General features: G+C 35.7%; 2 protein-coding genes across 2 annotated transcripts; one reads left to right on the top strand and one right to left on the bottom strand.

Annotated features, from left to right (window-relative positions):
• Positions 1–5,288: 5,288 nt before the first annotated feature.
• Positions 5,289–6,477, bottom strand: LOC18097302 (probable transcription repressor OFP9). Its single transcript, XM_006383787.2, has one exon. It carries the CDS (start codon positions 6,092–6,094, stop codon positions 5,624–5,626), a length of 471 nt encoding a protein of 156 aa, XP_006383849.1. The 5' UTR covers positions 6,095–6,477; the 3' UTR covers positions 5,289–5,623.
• A 2,488-nt stretch (positions 6,478–8,965) lies between these two features.
• LOC18097303 (pyrophosphate--fructose 6-phosphate 1-phosphotransferase subunit beta) lies at positions 8,966–14,745 on the top strand. Its single transcript, XM_006383788.3, has 16 exons — positions 8,966–9,224; positions 9,342–9,503; positions 9,588–9,709; positions 10,155–10,208; positions 10,308–10,414; positions 10,550–10,655; positions 11,496–11,559; positions 11,959–12,047; positions 12,528–12,659; positions 12,790–12,960; positions 13,053–13,168; positions 13,343–13,454; positions 13,634–13,718; positions 13,975–14,019; positions 14,201–14,269; positions 14,407–14,745. The coding sequence occupies exons 1-16, from the start codon at positions 9,050–9,052 to the stop codon at positions 14,481–14,483; spliced, it is 1,686 nt and encodes a 561-aa protein (XP_006383850.1). The 5' UTR covers positions 8,966–9,049; the 3' UTR covers positions 14,484–14,745.
• The last annotated feature ends 6,665 nt before the right edge of the window (positions 14,746–21,410 follow it).

The following is a 21,410-nucleotide window of genomic DNA, read 5'->3' on the forward strand; positions in this document are numbered from 1 at the left end:
GAGATGTGTAACACAACCAAGGTAAACGACTCATCATGGCTTATTGATAGTGGCTGCACTAATCCCATGACTGTAGATATGAGCTTATTCAAAGATTTGGATAAAAGCTATCTATCTAGAGTCAGAATTGGCTATGAAGACTATGTGAAGGTTGAAGGAAAAGGAGCAATTAAATTAGAAACAATGTTAGGTACAAAAACTCTTAAAAATGTTTTTTATGTACCTAAGATCAATCAGAATCTAGTTAGTGTGAGACAATTAATTGAATATGGTTCCTCAATATTCTTTAATGATGGAGTCTGTGATATTAAAAATAAAAATGGAGTGCTACTGCTTTCTGCAAAAATGATGAACAGAAGTTTTACTGTTGATTGGAGAGAAGTATGTTTGAGTGCTAACACTTATGAGAACAATGATTCTGTTCTTTGGCACAAATGATTGGGGCACTTCAATTATGCAACTTTAAAGAGAATGGCTGACCTGCAGATAACTCACGGTTTACTAGATATACAGGAACAAAAGAGTATTTGTGAAGCCTGTCAGTTAGGAAAACAAACTAGAGTTGTTTTTCCTGACAATGCATTCAGAGCACTGTCAAAACTCCAGCTTGTACACACAGATGTGTGTGGGCTGATGCATAATGAATCATTGAATGGTTCAAAGTATTTTCTTCTATTTGTTGATGAATAAAGTAGATTCCGTTGGATTTACTTTTTGAAATCAAAATCTTATGTGTTTGCTGAGTTTGTTAAATTCAAAGCAACAGTTGAACTAGAAACAGGTTTGAAGATTTGAGGGGAAGAATTGGAATGTGTAGCTTTGGAACCAAGGAGGAGTGTTGAAGTTTGGTATCAAAGCTGGAACAGGATTACTTAGTAGTAATCTACTGCATTGCTATCTATCTGTTAGCTGATAACATTATCTAGATTATGATGTTTCTTTCAATTCATTTGTTTAAGCTTATCTAGGATTAGACTAACTTGTTATACAACTCTTTTGATAAAGAAGAACATAGCTGGTACGTTTCTTTAGTGTTTTATTTTTCTGTAATGTTTGTTTCCTTCTATAAATAAAACATTGGGGATGACAGTAACCAACTGAGATATTTTCTGCTCCTTGTTCTTTCAACTATAAATTTTTTGTTCTTTGTTCTTTTTCTCAGTTCATAAATATTAGTCTGTTTTTTATATATCAGTTTTTTACAACAGAAAGTTCGACTTCGGTCCTCGATTGGATCCTAATTATATGATACTATATGCAAGGTAAGATTATTCCAAATTAATTATGAGAAGTAAAGTCTGGTGTTCATAACATGGGTTTTTTCTTTTTATGGAAAGAAGATTACTGGAAAAGAAAGAATTTAGTTCCATGAATCAGCAAAAAGGTTATTCCACAATCCACATTCAACATAACAAGGAGATAAAGTGATGCAGCAGGAAGCTAAAAAGGTAGAAACGCAAAAGAACGCAGAACCATGAATTCATCATTTTATTCTTTGAAAATAAAATACCCGGAAGCTAAGAAGGACCAACTTTGACAGCATTTTTTTTTGGTATCAAGCAAAAAATTGCCACTCTCTTCTACATGCAGCCCCTGATGTGCTCTGGTACTATTGAATTCGATCCTAAATAGAAAATTTCTAATGACAGGAAACAAGTGGAGAGCTGCAGAAATTTGCTAAAAATTCAGGATCATACACTGCACGTAATAACAGTAAACGATAATACTGTACTTCACATAGCTACACGAGCCAAAGAAGCAGCCTCGGTAGAAAAATTACTAGATGAGTTGCCTACCATAATCTCGACAAGTTGACTCACCAAAATCGAGTAGGAAACACAATCCTCCATGAGACTGCCACAAGAAACCATGCTGTTTCCATTGCAATTAAACTGCTAAAGAGAGCCCCAGCATTGGTAGGCATGCGCAGCCACGATGCAGAGAAAGCTCTCTTTCGTTCAGCCAGGTACCGTAAAACTTGTATGTTTTAACTTTCTAGCTGCTAAGGTCTCTGGATACGACAAAGCCGGTCTGCAATTTTTTGTCCAGAGAAGTAATAAAACCACCGTCCTTCACATCGCCATTATTTCTCAGCATTTTGGTAAGCGATGAAGTCCTGAAAACTTTATATTGAATTGGGCTTTTTACGGGCTATGATCTTCGGCAAGTGGAGTGATTTTCACGAGCTTTCATGCAAAACAAGTCTCTTTTTGAAATACATGACCCTTCAACATTTAAGTTATTAAATATAGAAAGAGATGAGTACATTGAGCATGGAAGCAAGTAATAAAAAGAATGAGTAGTGTAGTATGTGAGTAGGAGCCAGAGCATAGAAGTAGTAATGTGAAGATGTGGCCTTGTAATGTGAGTACTTGTTTTTGTATTGTGTTTTTTTTTATATATATATATTCATTAACTTACCTTGTGATCTGAGATTTTTATAGACCTTGATTATATTTACTTACCTCGTGTGGAGTAGAGAGTAAGGATGCGGGTACCTTGTGGTGGATGGAGTTGCAAGTACCTTGTGGTGAGTGGCTTGTGATTGGTTGTGGTGTTTTATTGTGCCATTGTTAAAGAGGTTGGTCGCTGATTGGCGAGAGAGATAAATGCACTTTAAGAGAACATTCTAGCAGGAAATTACTGTTGGTGGAGAAAGGTGGTGTGCAGGTGTGCACTAATGGGTGGTGGTAAGAACCTGCTCTGACTTCTCAAGATAAAAAAAAAACAAGCATTGTCAATTATAAATTCATTTCTTCCTCCCGTTTTTTTAGGTGTCATCAGCAAGCATTGTCTATCAATTATATATTCATTTCTTCCCCACTTTGCAAGTTAATTATGTTTGGCTGAAATTAAGAATGCAATGTGATAGAAGAACAGAATCTGGTGTTTCAACAAATGAAGTTGTCATTCTGATGCTCAATTGTTTTCTTTTATTCAAATTACATCGGACTACAGCTTCGGCATACCAATTGCATGGGACTACAGACATTTAATCGGTGAAAAAGACGGCGATGGGAAGACTGGTCTTCAGCTTTTATCATGCAACCCATCATCAGCTTTTAAACAAGAGCCTGAAGATGGATTCGTTAAGTTTTGGTGTGGGGAAAAGGGAGTCCAAGAAAGGCAAGAAGTACTGCTGTCTATTAGAACTCTATACCAGATGGAGGGTGTTCAAGAAACTCTTTTGATTCTGGCTTTAAAGTCAGGCTGTGTGGAGATTGTTGAAGAAATACTCAAACTGTATTGAACACGTTGATGATGAAGGCCGCAATGTATTGCATGTAGAAATCAAATACCGCCAATTGCAGATCTTCGAACTTGTGGCAAGAATGGAAGTGCCCATGAAGAGGCTGGTAAGGAAGCTTGATAACGACGGGAATTCCAATGTACACACCATCAGAAGAAAGAGAAAGGATTTGTATCTGATGAGAAGATGGAAGGCCCTGCATTCCTATTACAGGAAGAGTTGCTCTGGTTTGAGGTGAACTTTATGACTTTTAGCTTCTTGCTATGCATATCTATCACAAATATTTCACATGCAAGCACAATATATTTCGACTGTCATATCAGTCTTGAATCCTGAAGCCATTGGAGTAGACTTGTGGAATATTTCATTCCATTTACACACATTTTGTTGATATCGTCGGATGAGTTTACATAATAATTTATCTTAAAAATAACAAATGATTGATTTGTAAGAGGAAAGAACTAAAAAGATCAATGATCTGATGTTATATTTCTTCTTTTTTTAAAAATAAAATAAAGAGGTGATAGACATGTTCTGTTTGCTTATCCATGGGAGAATGCAGCGTGGAAAAATTCACTCCATCCCATTTCCTGAATCATGAGAGCACTAAGAAGCTCACTGCAGAAGGGTTTTTCGTTGCTGCAAATTCTGAACTTCGTAATTTAGCCAAAGAATGGCTAAAGACCACAGCGGAAGGCTGCTCCGTGGTGGCAGTTCTCATTGCCACCGTTGCCTTTGCTGCAGCCTACACAGCTCCAGGAGGTTCAAATCAGAGCATTGTTGTTCCTGTCCTCCTCAACAAACCATTATTCGTATGGTTTTCACTGTAACGGACGTGCTCTCCCTTACCTTCTCCTTGACATCAGTAGTTACATTTTTCTCTATCCTCTCATCGCCATTTCGATTTAAAGATTTCAAGCATACACTTCCTGATAAGTTGATGATAGGATTGATCACATTTCTCTTCCTCTCTGTGACCATGTTGATGGTAGCATTTGGAGCAACAATCATTCTTATGATATACAACAAGGAAAGTTATAATATCCACTGATTCGCACATCTTCCATGAAATATCCCACATATAATTATGCTACAATAAAGTCTTCACAATTTCTTCATCAATCTGTACGTGATGCTGGTCATGTACGTATCCATTAGCACCAAGTATTTGGTTTCTGTCTGTAAACAGCTACCACCATGGATGATTATAAGTATGATGTCTATAAGAATGAGGCAATAAGTTACTGATTTTTGCATCGTAAGGATTCCAAATAATATAATGTTCTGATGAGTGTGATAGGTTATTTGCGGTCACGTTCTTTACTTGCAAGTATAAGGGATTGCATTATTGCTAGCTGCAGGACAGTCTATGTATGTCAGGGGAGTATAGGAAAGTAGACAAGATGATTGTGTTGTTTGCCCTAATGCATCATTAAGGCAACTTGGCTGCTTTCACATGCATCACAACTTCACAATTTCAAGGGACAAAAAAGCTATAAAAAAACCAATTCAACCTAAAAGCTTAAACGTTTAGATAAGGTCTCAAAATACATTTTATATTATTTTCTAATACATATCCTCAAGTGAAAGCCCTTCAAACTTGAACTTGCACAGACTTATACTACCTTGTGCTTAATTTTTTTTATTAAATAAATAGAGATGGTGAGATTCGAACTCGTGACCACTTGATCATTAAGCTCTGATATCATATCAAAGAACCAATTCAACCTAAAAACTTAAACTTTTAAGTAAGTCCCCAAGATATAATTTATATTATTCTCTAATAAAATTCATCCATTCTTGGAACAGGGTGTAAATTTAACCACTAAGTTCTTGTTCCTGGTCCCTCCTTTTCTTATTCACGACAATATATTTTATTTGAAACTTGGTCAGATGAATATATAGAATGATGAATCTGAACTTGGCTTCCTACATTTTGCTTGAGACAGGGTGAGTTCAATATACAAAATGACGAATCTAAACTTGGCTAGCTATTCTAAACCCTAAATATATATAACTTTGGTGCATTGAAGAATCATTTCCAAGTGAATAATTTGCTTACATGTTCTGTTCAAATATTTATCAGCACTACAAGTTAATAACAGTTCAAGCATTAACTCCATGAAATGGATCTGCAAAAACCTAGTACTGAATTCAACCTTCAATGTCGAAATCTCTTGAAGCGAATCAAGATAAATAACCTTTTGACTATTCTGATTGAGCTTTGGATAGTACTGTTTGTTGTAGCATTACAGCATACTTATTAACATAAGACTACTCTCTTACTTGGCAGGACTGAACCTTCCGAGTAACCATCCACCGAGAATGCTGACTAACAACACTAACATCTAAAAGATTTCTCAAGATTGTCCATCAATGGCATTTACAGCATAAAAACAGATTGGTGCAAACCTCATGGAAAACTTCCAGTATCATTCCATGATACTCTTCAGAGTTCATTGACATGTAATAATTCAACAGACTACGGAGATCTTTTGGCTCTTGTAGCCGGTTTGCCATGATCATCTCAACCATGGACTCTCTAAAATCTTCTCTTGGATCGTAAGAGCTTTTCTCCATAGCTACCATTACTATAAACTTGGTCCCATCACTTCTTAGTCTCCTTCTTCTCTCTCTTTGTCTTGCCTCTTGCCTTTCTCTAATCATCTGGTCTAGTCTCTCTTGTACCATCGCATGTGCCAGGCTTGAGATCGATGCAAACCGATCGGGATTCGAGCTCTCAGCTTCCTCAGAAGAAGAGACACTTAGCCTGCAACTGCAACAAAAGGCCTTGCATCCTCTTTGCTGAAGTTTTTGCTTCTTGTCTACCCTGGATTCTTTCATCCTGAACCAGGGAGCTATGAAGGAAGAGTTGCACAAAAACAAAATGATTTATGCACAATTGGCAAGTGGGTCAGATCAGGCATGATTATGTCTTGAATGTAGAAAGAGGTACACATAACTTATGAGATTAGTAGGTTGGTTGTCTGAGAAAGAAAAGCAAGCACATTTGGTCTTTTAATTGAGCTAGTGATTATGATGTGAACTAGACCTTTAACAATTCCCTTGATATGGCAGTGTTAGGTGGCATGCTTTTGAAAGTATGAGGTTCCAATAAGCCTATGGGATTAAATTAAGATACTGTATTAAGAAAGGAAGCACTGCCTTGACAGAATTCTTGGTTGGTGTCACGTGCCTGGTACGAATCAGTTCGGGTGTACTTGCTGCATTTTCAAGGATTGAAGCGAAGGCTGTTGTTGGCATGGTGGGGAGGGCTAATCATGAATTTGAAGATGATGTTAAAGTGATTATCCATTAAATTATGGGGCAAAGACATTCCTTTTGACCCACATGCTCCCATCTTTAAAGAAGCCATCCTTGCTAGTTAAGGTAGAAAGCACCCTCTCTCTCGAGTCTCAATAAAGGCTCTCAATTATTAACCGTTGGCCTAGCTTTCCTCTTCCAAAAGTTCGAAAGAACAGCTCGTTAGGAAGTTCTAGCTCCAGTCCTTTACCTAATTGTGTACATTCGTGTTCGCAGCAAGCTTAGCCCTAGGATACTGATAATGAAATAGGGAAGTGACGATTTGGGATGGCTGACGACATAAATGCCATGCAAGATTTATTCATGTAGCATCTAGTTGTCAGGTTATGGTAATCAAAGAGCTGCGATCCAGTTCTAGATCTGTTCTGACGATTTTTGAGGCAAAAACAGTGAACTACATCACCACATTCTGATGACGGTGGTCCATATGGCGATAATTAACATAATGATTATCGAGGAAGGTTGTGGGTGGATGAGAGACAAAGCATGTTTTAATTCTCGAGTTTTGCTTCATAATGTAGCCAGGATTCTCCTCTGTAACCACTTCTAGATGATGAGATGAACTGAATCGATGAAGGGTTGATGCAATCATGGAAGAAATCTTACATGGATTCTCACAGCTAGACAGGGGAATCGATCTCTTTAATGGATTCCTCCTTGTTAACAAAGATCAAATGGAAATGTTTAGCATGTGATAATCATTGTGGTACACCATGAATAACCAATCTTGTTCTGAATTAATTAATGGATATGCTTATCTCTTTAAAGCAACTTATTGTCATCTAAACGCTACACACCACATGTTGGCGCAATGATTAGCATCGAAGGTAAAGGCCATTGCCATTAAAGAAGCAGTATAGACTAATCAAATGACAACTGTTCCCTGACCTTTCAGAACATGTAGGACAGATAAAGGGAAGAACCAGCGACTCATAACTCATTGCAATGTTCACAAGAATGGCTACTTTTCGTTAGGTGAAGAAGGCGAATCGGTTAGCCACTAAGCAACCTATCTTCGACCTCTGATCACTCTGTAGTCTGTATTCCAAGTACCTGAGCAGGATTTGGGCAGAAACTTTCATAGCTAGAGCATTTGCATCTACACTGAATAACACCAGCAAGGTAGCTTCAGTGAATTAATGCAATGCGGCGGAGAGGAGATCAAACTGGCCTTTCCTTGAATTGTTTGTTTCACTTTGCGGAACTTCCATAGCCTAAAGCATGCTACTAACTGTCCGTTCAGCAATGGAATAGTTTTATGTCAACAAATTTGACAGCATTATTTCTTAGCTAATATCGAAGGTTCTTGAGGTTTGGTTAGTGTTTTTGGACGCAAGAGACAAATATAGAAATGGCATGAATTTTTTTTTTTTTTTTGGTAGGGACGGAGACAGAGACAATTTTAGAATCTGTGTTTTCAAAACAGGGGATCCAATCGTTTCAACATAGCAATCAAACAATTACTTAATAGTGTTTGCTTCCACTTGAGTGAAAATAGAAAAACAACACCAAGCACATTGCGCAATTACCTGTGCTTATCACTTTGTGTAGCAGCTTTTACTTTTAACTTCTTTTTAAAAATGTGTTTATCTTTAAAAAAAATATTAAAATATTAAATTTGATTTTTTTTAATTTTAATATTTTAATATTAAAAAACTAAAAAAGAAATTATTTTGATATATTTTTAAATAATTTGTTTTTAAAATATTATATACTATAATACCAGACACACTGTAAAAAATAATAATACATGGATCCATGTAAAAGACAATACAGGATACCATCAACTCTTCACTCAAATTAAAAAAAAAAAAAAACTATAATTAATAACTTTTTTCAATTTATTTTTATCATATACACAAAAACTATTACGTAATTTGCTTGGGATCATTATCCAATAAGTATCCTGGAATATCCTATAGCGTTTACAAAACACGCGCCGCCCACCAACAACAACAACACAGTGGTTTGGCACCCACAGCAAACTCAACAAAAGAATCCGAACCGTCCATTTGTACCCAATCAATTCTTACAACACGCCACGTCTAACACTCTAATCATCCATATCTTCATAATACTCTCAAAACCGTGGGGCAGGCCGCAAATTATCGAACTCTCTTCCCAGGGCAGAAGGGACATCTCGCAATCCCCCCCCCACATGGTCCCTCGATTAGGAATATTTGTTCAAATCAGTTACTCTTCTTTAATATCTATCAAATTAAGGCTTGTATTTTCCCTTCTTACACCCTTACTCCCACCTATATCCTTCCATGTGCTTGTGGATGAAAGAAAGTCAACTAGTTAATTAGGCTTCGATTGACTACATGTCAAGACTTTAGGGACTATTTTGGGCGGAAATCCCATTGAGACCCCAGAAACCAAAACAAAACGCTCTCACTCTCTCTCTCTTACAATATATATAAATAATAATAAAAAAACTGAAGTTGAGAGTTCAGTCAGGTGTAACTGCCAAACATGGCTCCTGCTTTTGTAATTAACGGCGACTCCGCTCGGGCCAGCGGTCGCTTTGCTTCTGTTTACAGCGAAGTCCAATCGAGCCGTATCGATCACGCGCTCCCTCTACCTTCTGTCCTAAAAAACCCTTTCAAAATCGTCGACGGCACTCGTAGTTCCGCCGCCGGCAATCCTGGTCATTTTCGTCTCTCCTAACTTCCCTATTTTCACAGATTGATCAGTGTTGTGCTGATTAAACCGTTAATTAATTAATTAATTAAATCTCTGAAGTTTTGATATATTTTTTTGGCAGATGAGATAGCGAAGCTGTTTCCGAATCTGTTTGGGCAACCATCGGCAAAGTTGGTGCCAAACGATGTGGACACGTTGAGTTCAGACCAGAAGTTGAAGATCGGTGTGGTTTTGTCCGGTGGACAAGCACCTGGTGGTCATAATGTTATTTCTGGAATCTTCGGTAAGTCATCTTATTGAACGAAATGTAGCTGTTATGGTTTGGTATCGTGGGGTTTGTGATTGGTTGGTGGCGGTGGCGGTTTAGATTATTTGCAGGATCGGGCGAAAGGAAGTGTATTGTATGGGTTTAAGGGAGGTCCAGCTGGGATCATGAAGTGCAAATATGTTGAATTGAATGCCGACTATATCTATCCTTATAGAAATCAGGTAAAGTTTTCCTCTTTTCAAGTTTTTTATGTGAATGTGGGATGGTTTCGAATTGTAAGTTGGATCAATGTTTTTGTAAGTATATATTTATTGGAAATTGTTAATTTTGCAGTTATGTGGGATGGTTTTGAGTTAATAATGCAGAGAGTTTAGTGATTGAGATGCCTCGAGAGTGTGTATTGGTAATTGCGATATGAGGTGTAGTTAGTTTAGATGTTGGATTATTAACTGGTTCAGTGCAATTTGAAGGCTTCCTGTGTGAAAGTTTTAAACATGGGGCGGGGGGGGGGGGGGGGGGGGGGGGGTCTCATTCTTTTCTTGTCCTGTACTTGTTTTCACTCCATTCTAATATAGTTATTGAATGTCCATCCATTTTTTTACGGGTGTACTTGCAGTATTAAGTGGAAGTTTGTATCTGATTTTATTCTTGTATCTTTTATTTTAGGGTGGTTTTGATATGATCTGCAGTGGAAGAGACAAAATTGAAACGCCTGAGCAGGTGACTATTTCCATACTTGTTCCTAGTGGAGACTTTTTTCTGTAGGTTTCGTGATTTTTTTTTTAAGACTTGCTGAGGATTAATGGGTGTGAACTGCAGTTCAAACAAGCTGAAGAAACAGCAAAGAAACTTGACTTGGATGGGCTTCTTGTTATTGGTGGGGATGACTCAAACACAAATGCTTGCCTCCTTGCTGAAGACTTCTGGTATGCCTTGATGGAAGTTTGTTGTTGGAATATTTTTTGAATTGGGATGTTAATACTGTGGAATGAGAAGAGAACTTTTTTCATCTACCAGGAGCCCTTTTGGTATAAATTTTGTTTCCTTTATTGTTCAATCAGGGTTAAAGGTTTGAAAACTCGGGTGATGGGATGCCCAAAAACCATTGATGGTGATTTGAAATCCAAGGAGGTTCCTACCAGTTTTGGATTTGATACTGCTTGCAAGGTAATTATAAGTATTCTTTTCTATTTTAATCAAAATGTTAGTATATCAGATTTTCCCTATATTACATGTTAAAAAATGTAGTTGTTGTTGGAATTACTTGATTGTACTCTTTCATGAGATCTGCTTAAAAATTATGTGTGATTGGATGGAAACTCCATGCTTGAAGCACAAAAAATTATCTCTGTATATAAAACCTTACAGATTATTGACGATTGAGCTACACTTGTTTTTCTTTTCTAGAAAATTTGTTACTTTTAACCTTATTTGTTTCATTTTATTGACTCTCCTAAAAATGTCAATATATCGTATAGAATTTCATTATACAAATGTGAATCCCAAAGCTCGACACTTTATTTATAGAATGTAGAATCTCAATTTTGTTATTCATGGTCTTCACCTGTATCTATATTTGCATGTGCACACGTGTGCAGTATATATTTACGCACACATATGTGCCTCTCTGTGTGTGTGCAGGGCTAGCCTTTGCACTTGCCTTTAACACTTGCTTGGCCTACCATGCCTGAGTTGTTCTATTTCATGGATGTTTATTTTGTGCACTCAACAGTGAAGTCCCTGCTGAATCAATATTATTGCTTGTATGCAATTTGTATTTCTGATTAACTATTTTTGGAGTTTTCAATCTTATCCTTCCCATGCCATGCTGCAAGTCTTTTCAGTTTGATTCTAATAGCGTGTACAGTCAACTTATTTTGTCTGCGTTCTCAATAATGCTGTCATGGAATGCAGTCACAACCAATCCTAATGCCATTGGTAGTTAGATATCCTTTTTGTCACTAACTTAATGCTATAGAACATTGATAATATTCTTGGTGCATGCAGATATATTCAGAAATGATTGGAAATGTCATGATTGATGCTAGATCAACTGGAAAATATTATCATTGTAAGTTAATACATAATTTTTCTCCAAATAATCTGTTTCTCTGTTAATGAATTTGAAGTGAATATGATATTAAGGTTAGCTAATTGTGTTCGATTTTCCTTCCATATAGTATTGTGCAGATGGCAATTTAAACTGTGCTTTCATGTTCTTTCACCAAGTACCTGTGCTTGAACTGGCTCTAACTTCTGTATTTTCCATGTTGTCACTTTGTTGTATTTATTCCTGAAATCTTTAGTTTCTCATGCAACCACACAGCTTAAACTACCTGTTGTGTCAAATTGAGTTCAATATGCTATAATGAATTTGCTTTCTCCATACTATCTCGAATGTACACAGGCATATTGTACATATTAACAATTATTAAAAGTAATGATTACTCTTAATTTGTGTTTGCTGCAGTTGTCCGGCTTATGGGACGTGCAGCTTCACACATTACATTGGAGTGTGCCTTGCAAACTCATCCAAACATCACCATCATTGGAGAAGAGGTACTTATGTTAATTTGTTTCTTTAGTTTCAATTATTTTATTGGTTGAGTTTGCTTACTGGTAATTTATCAGTGTATCACGTGTTTTGCATCTCTGTGAGAAACCCCCGTTCCATAGTTGGTGACTGCTTTGGACTCTGACAAGTTTCAAGCACCTTGTATCCTTCTTTTCTTGCATATAACTATGGTCTCCATTTTATGTTAGCTGACTTATCCAAACTGATCCTTTGACTTAACCTCATTAGTAATTAATGCTCAAGTTGATATGGGAAAGTTGAGGTTATTTTGACTTTTGATTGCGAAGCTTAGTAATTGATTGGCCCCTGCAATGGGCTGTCAAATGAGAGTGCTTACTTTGATAGATATGAATTTTCAAAAGTTCTCAGGAAAAATCATTTTGGTGGTGTCTGCAGTTCAGTTATTTTCATTTGAAGAAAAGCTTCCCATATACATTCTCTTACCCTGTTTTATCTTGTTGCAGGTTGCTGCAAAGCAGCTGACACTGAAAAATGTTACAGATTACATAGTTGATATAATCTGTAAACGGTCTGATCTTGGATATAACTATGGCGTGATTCTTGTTCCTGAAGGTTTAATTGATTTCATTCCTGAGGTAGGTTACTTTTTTTGTAACTTTAGTGGCACTGCTCCTATGTTATTTTTTTTTATCTTAATGTAATGTTCATTTTTCAATCTACAGCTATCTATTGAAGTGGCAATGTTTATTGGGTGTTTCTTTTCAGGTTCAGTACCTTATAGCGGAACTAAATGAAATTTTGGCACATGATGTGGTAGATGAAGACGGGCTGTGGAAAAAGAAACTTACAAATCAATCCCTGCAGCTTTTTGAATTTTTGCCACCAGCAATTCAAGAACAATTGATGCTTGAAAGAGATCCACATGGAAATGTCCAGGTATTTATACAAAGTCCCATTTTATGTCTGTTTTTCACCATTTGAATTAAGCTGGCATCATTATTCATTCATATCTTTGCTTTTACCTTAAGGTTGCCAAAATTGAGACAGAGAAAATGCTTATTCAAATGGTTGAGACTGAGTTGGAGAAGAGGAAGCAGATAGGTCAATCCAATTGCATTTTCAAAGGACAGTCCCACTTCTTCGGGTAATTATCTCTATTAACTACAAATCTAATCTCCATTTTGAGTCAGTATTTTCTAGGTCTGATATTACATGATCTGTTTGGAAAAATCATTTGACATTGTTCCTATCCTGGAATGTAATGAAAAAATTAGTGCAGGATTAGTTATAGATTTCCTGATATTTGGATTGTACTTAGGTATGAAGGAAGATGTGGTTTGCCAACAAACTTTGATGCTACATACTGCTATGCTTTGGGCTATGGTGCTGGAGCTCTCCTTCATAGTGGAAAAACTGGGCTGATATCGTCGGTGAGTGATTCTACCTTTGTAACATTGTTTATTTGCTTCTTTCTTCTTCCTTCTCCTTCTAGTTTTATTTTGTCTTTTCTGAGTGCTATAAGACTACTAAAAAGTTGTGCTGTTTTTGCAACATGAAAGTTCTGGCACTGCTGAATTAATATTTTAATTTAATATTGTTATGTCTCCAGGTTGGGAATTTGGGCGCTCCTGTTGCAGAATGGACTGTTGGTGGGACTGCATTGACTTCTTTGATGGACGTAGAGAGGAGACATGGTATTCTCCTGTTCTTTAGCATTTTTTGGACAGTCGTGTTTGTGTTGACTATGGCACATTCATTTCCTGGTTGGAATATACAAATCAAGTCATGGGTTAAAGTATTCTGCATTAGGACCTTGGGTTATGGAGATCTAATATAAGCTTCAAAAAGTTCTCAGAACTTTTAGTTGACCAATCTAGTGACATTTTGGAGTTCCCTGTCCTTTTCAAGATAAAAAGGTTATCAAATTTATATACATTTATTCTTTTGCAGGTAAATTCAAGCCTGTGATCAAGAAGGCAATGGTGGAACTCGAAGGTATAAATTCTTTTCTATTCACTCCTCTCCTTAATCGTTTAATACATAGTGCCATCTCACTTCTGATAGTAACTATGACCTCTGTATCATTCATTATAAATGGCTTCTGCACTGATCACTAACATGGATTCAAACTAGAAACTTGTTCAGCAAATTTTACATGCTATCAATGAAATTTCAGGTGGCCCTTTCAAAAAATTTGAATCCCTGAAGAATGAGTGGGCAATCAATAATCGCTACATTAGTCCTGGTGAGTCATAAATTTATCAAACAGTATCCTTTATTTGGCCATCTTGATAGGAGTTTTAATACGCTTTAATCCTTGTAAAACATGCACTTTATATCATCATGCTCTGTGATTGATTATCTGTTTTGATTGAATCTCAGGTCCCATCCAATTCATAGGCCCAGGATCAGATGCCATTAGTCACACTTTACTACTGGAATTGGGAGCTCATGCTTAGGCATATGGATAGGTGCAAATTTATGTTCTTCAAGAGCTGAAAAGTTTCCTGGACATGCATGAGATCCTCTTTTCGTTTTCTTGGTTTTTGATGCTGTTATCTGAGTTAGAGTTGTGGATTTTGTGTGTGTTTTTATTGGATGATGGTCCTTGGAAAACTCGGCTCTACATCCATCGACTGCACTTGTAAAATATGAAGCTTGTGATCTTGTCTTTTCACACTAAAAGTATAGTTTTAAAGAAATGTTTCTTGGAAAAAGAAATATGCTACCAATCCCATCCTGTTCCATTGAAGAAACGCCCATTCATTTAAGATCCAGTACTTGAACTCATCAAGTCGAAAGAAGCAGCAGAAGAATCAAACTTCTTAGACCAGCAGGACAAGATTTGATTTTGACTAGAGCAAGTTAATTATAGTCGTTGGACTTGTGTTTGGATCCCCACTATGATAAAAGTAGTAAGCATCCGCACCGCTCTGGATAGAAAAGGGAATGAGAAGGAAAGATCATTGCAGAACTGTCTTCTTTCCCTCTGGCTGTGTGTGATTCTGGCAGCTGCTCTCACTTTGAAACAGGCCAGAAAGGATTTTGATCACTTCTTTTCTTCTTCTTTTTTCGATCAAAACAAAAAACAAAGCATCCCAAAAAGGATTTGGATCTTTTCTCTAACAAACAGAGCATCCATTTTCTTTGCCGTTTTCTCGTTCTATTTTTATGCTTTCACGTCCAGAATTTCCATGAATCACATGCTCTGTTTATTTGGCTTTTTAGCTCCCTCTTCACACGTTATTGGAAAATGTCTAACCTTTATGGAGCTTGGCATGCTTCTCCAATCTCCATCCACCTTTTCCCTTTTATTTATTCTTTTATAGAGATGAACTCTTTCCCTTTTGTACGGCTTCATTTTTGTATTCTGGTAATCTTTCAGGGTGGTAATATTATATTTCGATCTTGACTAGCAATTAATAATAATCTTGGATGTTCCCCACGTTATTATCAGCAACAAATCTTGAGATAGATCATAAAAAAATAATATTTTATGTAAGAACATACATTTTCAAACAGTTTACCTGCTTAAAACCCTATTGAGAATGGATTTAGTCTTGGTATATGAAATTATGAATATCGGTAGATGAACTGTGATAAAAGAAAACACTAGCTGGACTGATAAGGAAATCATTATTATACACATATGATGCAAGTGATCTGATTTATGGACCTGGTTCAATAGAGGAGAGCTGTATATCTTCTCTACTGATCTAACCACCAGGGACCATGGCTCATTCATTACCTTCTCCCATGCAATAATGGTTCACAAACAAGGTGCAAGAACCGCTCATTGCATGTGAAACCAAAGAGAATAGTTGCAAATTTGGTGTCCTTTACAACATCTTGAAGGGGGTAAGCATCGCATCACATCACAGCCACCCAAAAAGGAAGTGTGTGTGTGTGTGTGTTGTTCATGGGATGGTGATGAAAAAACAAGATGGAACTTGGAAGGAAGAGGAAGGTGGTATAATATATAATACAGGTTAAAGAACTCCTTTTTACAGTGACAAGAACCAAAAGCAATCGAAAGTCAAGAGTGTGATCATCGAGGGAGGGAAAGAGAAGAAATGAAGTGAAACCCAAGGTCTAGTGCTACGAGCCACATGGTGTGTGACTCCAAACCAAACATTTAGTCATCACCATTACCTATGTCCCCCCCATAATCATGCTCGTGTGTAGCTTTCGTTCTAGCTTCACACTTTCATCAATGGCTATGGCTATGTTACTTTTTCCAACGCCTGAGGCATAAAGGCTAAATTAAGCCATGGCACAGGTTCATGGGACCACCCAAATTCTAGCAGTGACTGTAACTTCATGCTATGGCTCGAGGAGGTTATTAATGGTGGTATCATTTTACCCTCACCAACACCACCTACTCAGCTGCCTCTGTTATTATTCTTCCAACCTCCATGAATTAATTCTGATTGTAACAGCCATAATTCCTCCATTTTGTAACCATTAAACACCCAAAACATATCCGTTGCTGCTATTCCTTTAAATGGTAGCAGTACTTCTGTGACTCTGGCTATTTCTTTTCCTTTTTTTCTGATTCATTGAAAGGGCTTTTACGTAGTAGGCCAAATTGCTAAAAACTTCCTAGATTTAGTTAAAAAGTAAATGCCCTTTCAACAGAAAAATCTTTGATTTTTCACCTTAAATAATATGATTTTTAAAAAATACCCTTCTATTAGGGTTTTGTTGAAAAATTGTTGAAAAAAACTCTAAAAAATCCTTCTAACTCCTCTCTTTTACTCTTATTATGGAAAAATAGCTAAATATAAAAAGAAATACTCAAATCTCTTTTTAATTAAACTTGATCATCGACAACAACTACCCAGATCAATTTTTTTTTCTATAAGGAGTTGTATAGAAATAGAGAGGAATTGAGAGGGTTTTCATGGGATTTTCTGTAAATTTATTTTATTTAGAAGTAAATTCAAAAAACTTATATTGTTTAGTATGAAAATCAATAACTTTTTTACTAAATCTATAAAAGGCTCGGCCGCCTGGCCGTGTGAATGGCCATTATTTTTTTTTACTCCATCTAGATGGATAACATGTCGTTTGTCCCAAATGTTTTTTTTTTTTAAATTAGATAATATGTTGTCTGCTGAGGCAAACAACGCGTCGTCTGTAGTTGCCCAGATTCTGGGCACTGTGGTGACTGGAAAAGTAGGGCTTCAGGTTTTTTTTACCAAAAAACCTGTTTTTCAACCTGTTTTTAATCCAAAATACCTTAGTAATTGTGATAGACATATTAATAGCCTCAAAAAACCCAAAAAATTGTTCAAAAAACTGAAATCAACTCGAAATAAAAAGTATGACCGAGCTCAGATCTATTTTTTCATGAACTTTAAAGTAAAAAAAAAAAAACACATAATATGAGCTTTTCTCATCAAATGAAATCATTTGACACAAATATCGATATTTGTGGTGGCCTAAATCGGTGTCACCCGAAATCTACTGACCTCTTTTTTTTCCTCTCTCAATAAGGAATTAAAAGATAACAAAAATAAACTCTTATACAAAAAATGAATTGGAAAATATCAAGGTACTGAAATTGTATAATTTGTGTAATTTTTTAAATTTGAGGATCAAAGTGTATCTTTTTCAAAACTTCTAGCACGATCCATGTTTGATAACTTTTTCATTCCGATCCCTCTTCTTTTAATTTCATCATTAACTAAGAAATCAACAACAATTATCCTTTAATTATGATGAAATTGCATAAAATAAAACCTCGAGGACCAAAATTAATTCTTGAAAAATACACATTGTCGTCTCCACATTAAAATTCCCACACATTTTAGATTATAAGTAAGAATATAACTATTAAATATAATTTCAATTGACATGTAAAATATCTCGAGTATTTATAACTTTTTTTAAAAAAAAGATCGTTCATATTTCATGCTTGCAAGAATTAATTAAGATGCGGAAATGAGAATTCATGAAGTACAAGAATATCCGAGAACTCATGAAAGGGCTGGCTGCCTATAATCAGACAAAGAGATCCTCTTGCACAGTCACTTTGTAGTTTCTAGGGCATCATAATTCATAATTCATATGTCAAGTGTTTTGTGTCATTGTAAAATCAAGGATCATGGTGTCTCTGGCTACCTTAAGGTTTTTCAATATCATAATAATTCCTTTTTCTAAACATTCCTTCCTTTGCATTATTGTGTTGCTTTAAATAGATATAGTTTTATTATTTTCAAGAATCAATTCTCTCGATTCTCTTAATCATCATTATAATTTAATTAGATCCCATTTATTTATTGAAAAATAATTTTTTAAAAAATAAATTTCAAGAAAATTCTATACAAGATATGAAAGTCTTGACAAAAAAACAGAAATACTTATTATGAGTGTGTTGAAATATTTTTGAATTGAAAATATATTAAATTAAATTTTATTTTATTTTTAACATCAAAATCATTTTAGATTACCTACATAACATAAATTTAATGTTTTTTCAGTGAAATAAATATTAAAAAAAATAATTTCTTCCATGAAAACAAACACCAATCAAATTTGTTATTCATGTTTTAAATATTCCAGTCATAAATATAAAAGCAAAAGATATTTTATGATGAATGTACTTGTCACCAAACAAAACTAAATGGAAAAAGAAATTAGTCTTGATACATTAAATCTGACCAAATAATATATAAATCCTTATCAATAAAACAAAACAAAAACGTTTTAATTTCCCTTTTTGTAATCTCTCCTGATCTGAAGCTAGTTTAAACTTGTTGATGATTGAACAGCGTGTCAAGAAATTGCGTACCAAATAATGGCCACACCCCACATGATGCACTCTGCCTTTTTGGAGGTTTTAGCAATGTACTTTTGGGATGCTACTGATCATGCACTACCTGCAGATCCTACTCAATCAAACATTCAATAATGCAAATTAACACCAGGAGCCATTAACTGGAAAAGTCATGGGTGATCTTGAATAGGATATTGAAGCTGGATCTTTTTCTCGTCTGTTCATCACTCGGAATACCCTTTATCGCTAGCTATCCCAACATTTATAAGTACATTCTTGATCTTAAGCATCCCTTTCACATTTTCTGTAGGGTATCTTCCTCGGTGCTTCCGGTATTGCCTTTCTGTAGTGTTTTTTTTTTTAAAATTTTATGTGCTATTTATCTATCTAGACCATGACAGAGAGATCGATCTGGCTCACCCACCGAACGATGATCTGAATTAATGGATGTCGACAACTTAATTCTTTGCATGCGCATGAAGTGTAAGGAGTTCAATATCACGAGAGAGGAAAGCATACCGGCCGGCCGGTGATCACATGCAAGAAACAATTGATTGGTAGTAACTAAAACGTGAATGGGAATTACAAGTGAGCAGACGATCATTGATTAGGGCAACGATCAAGGCATTACAGGGCTAAAACAACAGCTACCTACAAAAAGCCATGGGGCAGTTGCTATCAAGATTTGAAGAATGAGAGAAGGGGTATGTTATGGGAGAGTGGAGGGACCCGAAAGGGTTAATGAAATAGTGTTTGTTCTTGCATGCACATGGCTCATCATTTACCCTACAAACAAACGCCTTTAACAATATAAAACTCATCTCTGCCACGCATAATTCTCTTCTCTTATCATCCTCTCTTGCTAGCTAGATTCCCAAGCGTCCGCGCGACGTCCCACCAAATATTCACCATCACTGCTACTAGCTAGCTCACAGCCAACCACTTACCCATCGTCCCTTTGTTTCCCAAGGGTCCACTCTTGTTGTCGCCTTGTAAACCCCCGTTTTTCTTTCTTCCTTCCCTTTGATTCTTAGCAATATTTTCATGATGCAACCGTGTGATGGATTATAATTTTTATACCTTTGACTTTATTATATATCTCTCCATCACATGGTTCAAATCCTTTGTTGATATTTTGTGGAACCCATCATGACATGAATCATTGTCATTTTCACTAATCTTTAGCTAGATAATATATGTATTATTGTAAAGAAGATAAGACATGGTATGTTAATCAACTATTTATCATGCGCACTTGGAAATTGTACCGGGTTCAATCTGTTTGGTAATGTGCTTCAACTTGTTTTTTAAAATGTTTTTTAAATTGTTTTTTTGCTTGAAAAAACATTAAATTAATATTTTTTCATGTATTTTTAGATCGTTTTGATATGTTGATATTTAAAATAAAAATTTAAAAAAACATTAATATATTTTTAATTGAAATTCAATTTTTTAAAAAAAACTTTAACATCCTGCTACTAAACAAACACGAAGGGACGAAGTTTCACTCACTTTCAAATCTTTTTTTTTATATATATATATATAATAGTGGAGATGTCTCACTTTCAAATCCATGTATATATTGATACATGCACTTGTGGTAGAAATTAAGATCGGGAAAATTTGTCCATTTCGCAAGGCATCGCTCGTACCATCTTGGAGGTTTCTATGTGAAAAAAGATGAGACAATTAATAGCTCATGCAATTATCTGAACGTTAATGGTAGCGTACATTCATATATAATATATTCAATTCAAGACTTGAAGCCCTAATGTTGGTGGGTGGTAATCATCTTAATTAGACATATTCTGTCCTGATTCATTTATATATATATATATATATATATATATATATATTAATTGATGTGTAATTAATTAATTAAATATTGTAATCTTAAACCTAATGTATATATATTAAAATATTTAAACAAGCAAAGAAATAGGTAGTAAATTGTCATCATCCCATGCATAGAAAGGCATCCACTTTGGCAAAGGGTGTTTTCAATCGAATGATTGGTTATATTCTCCCGCTCTAGACTTTTCAATCCATTGAATGGTTGAGATTTGCTGGTGGTTTTATGGAACAAGGTGGGTCCACTCCCGTTACTGCCACGGTGTTACTTTTATCGTCTTCCACAAAGCAATTGATGATGATCATTCATCACGCACGTTATTACTTCCTAAAAGGAGAAGGGACCATTAGCAATATCCTCCATAAAAGGCCACCCTGTTCGCTTGGCTGCTACAGAAACTCTATCACCTAACTAACACCGCCTTTCGAAATCTCCTCGAACCCCCCTCGCCTCGCCTCCCACAGACAATAAACCCTAATTAAAGATCCGTTTAACAATGCATTTGGACACGTTTAAGATGCAACTACGTCCGTACATACATTGAAGAACTAATATTTCTTTTCAAAAATTAATAGATAATCTAAACAAAATATACCTATGGACAATCCAGTTCCACAATTAAGTGCTTCAAAAATCAAGCTAGATAAATATTTGGTCATCTAGGCAAAGGAAAGTGGAGCAGGGATATATATATATATATATATATATATATATATATATATTGGACCTACACTAAAATAAACTATGGAGAAT

The sequence above is a fragment of the Populus trichocarpa genome, chromosome 4 (assembly GCF_000002775.5).
Source record: "Populus trichocarpa isolate Nisqually-1 chromosome 4, P.trichocarpa_v4.1, whole genome shotgun sequence".
Classification (NCBI taxonomy): Eukaryota; Viridiplantae; Streptophyta; class Magnoliopsida; order Malpighiales; family Salicaceae; genus Populus; species Populus trichocarpa.

Bases quoted from the DNA above. Each gene is read 5' to 3' on its own strand.
- LOC18097302 (XM_006383787.2), bottom strand. From the start codon at position 6,094: ATGAAAGAATCCAGGGTAGACAAGAAGCAAAAACTTCAGCAAAGAGGA.
- LOC18097303 (XM_006383788.3), top strand. From the start codon at position 9,050: ATGGCTCCTGCTTTTGTAATTAACGGCGACTCCGCTCGGGCCAGCGGT. The intron at 9,710-10,154 runs GTAAAGTTTTCC...CTTTTATTTTAG, and splicing joins TCTATCCTTATAGAAATCAG to GGTGGTTTTGATATGATCTG. The intron at 10,656-11,495 runs GTAATTATAAGT...TGGTGCATGCAG, and splicing joins GATTTGATACTGCTTGCAAG to ATATATTCAGAAATGATTGG.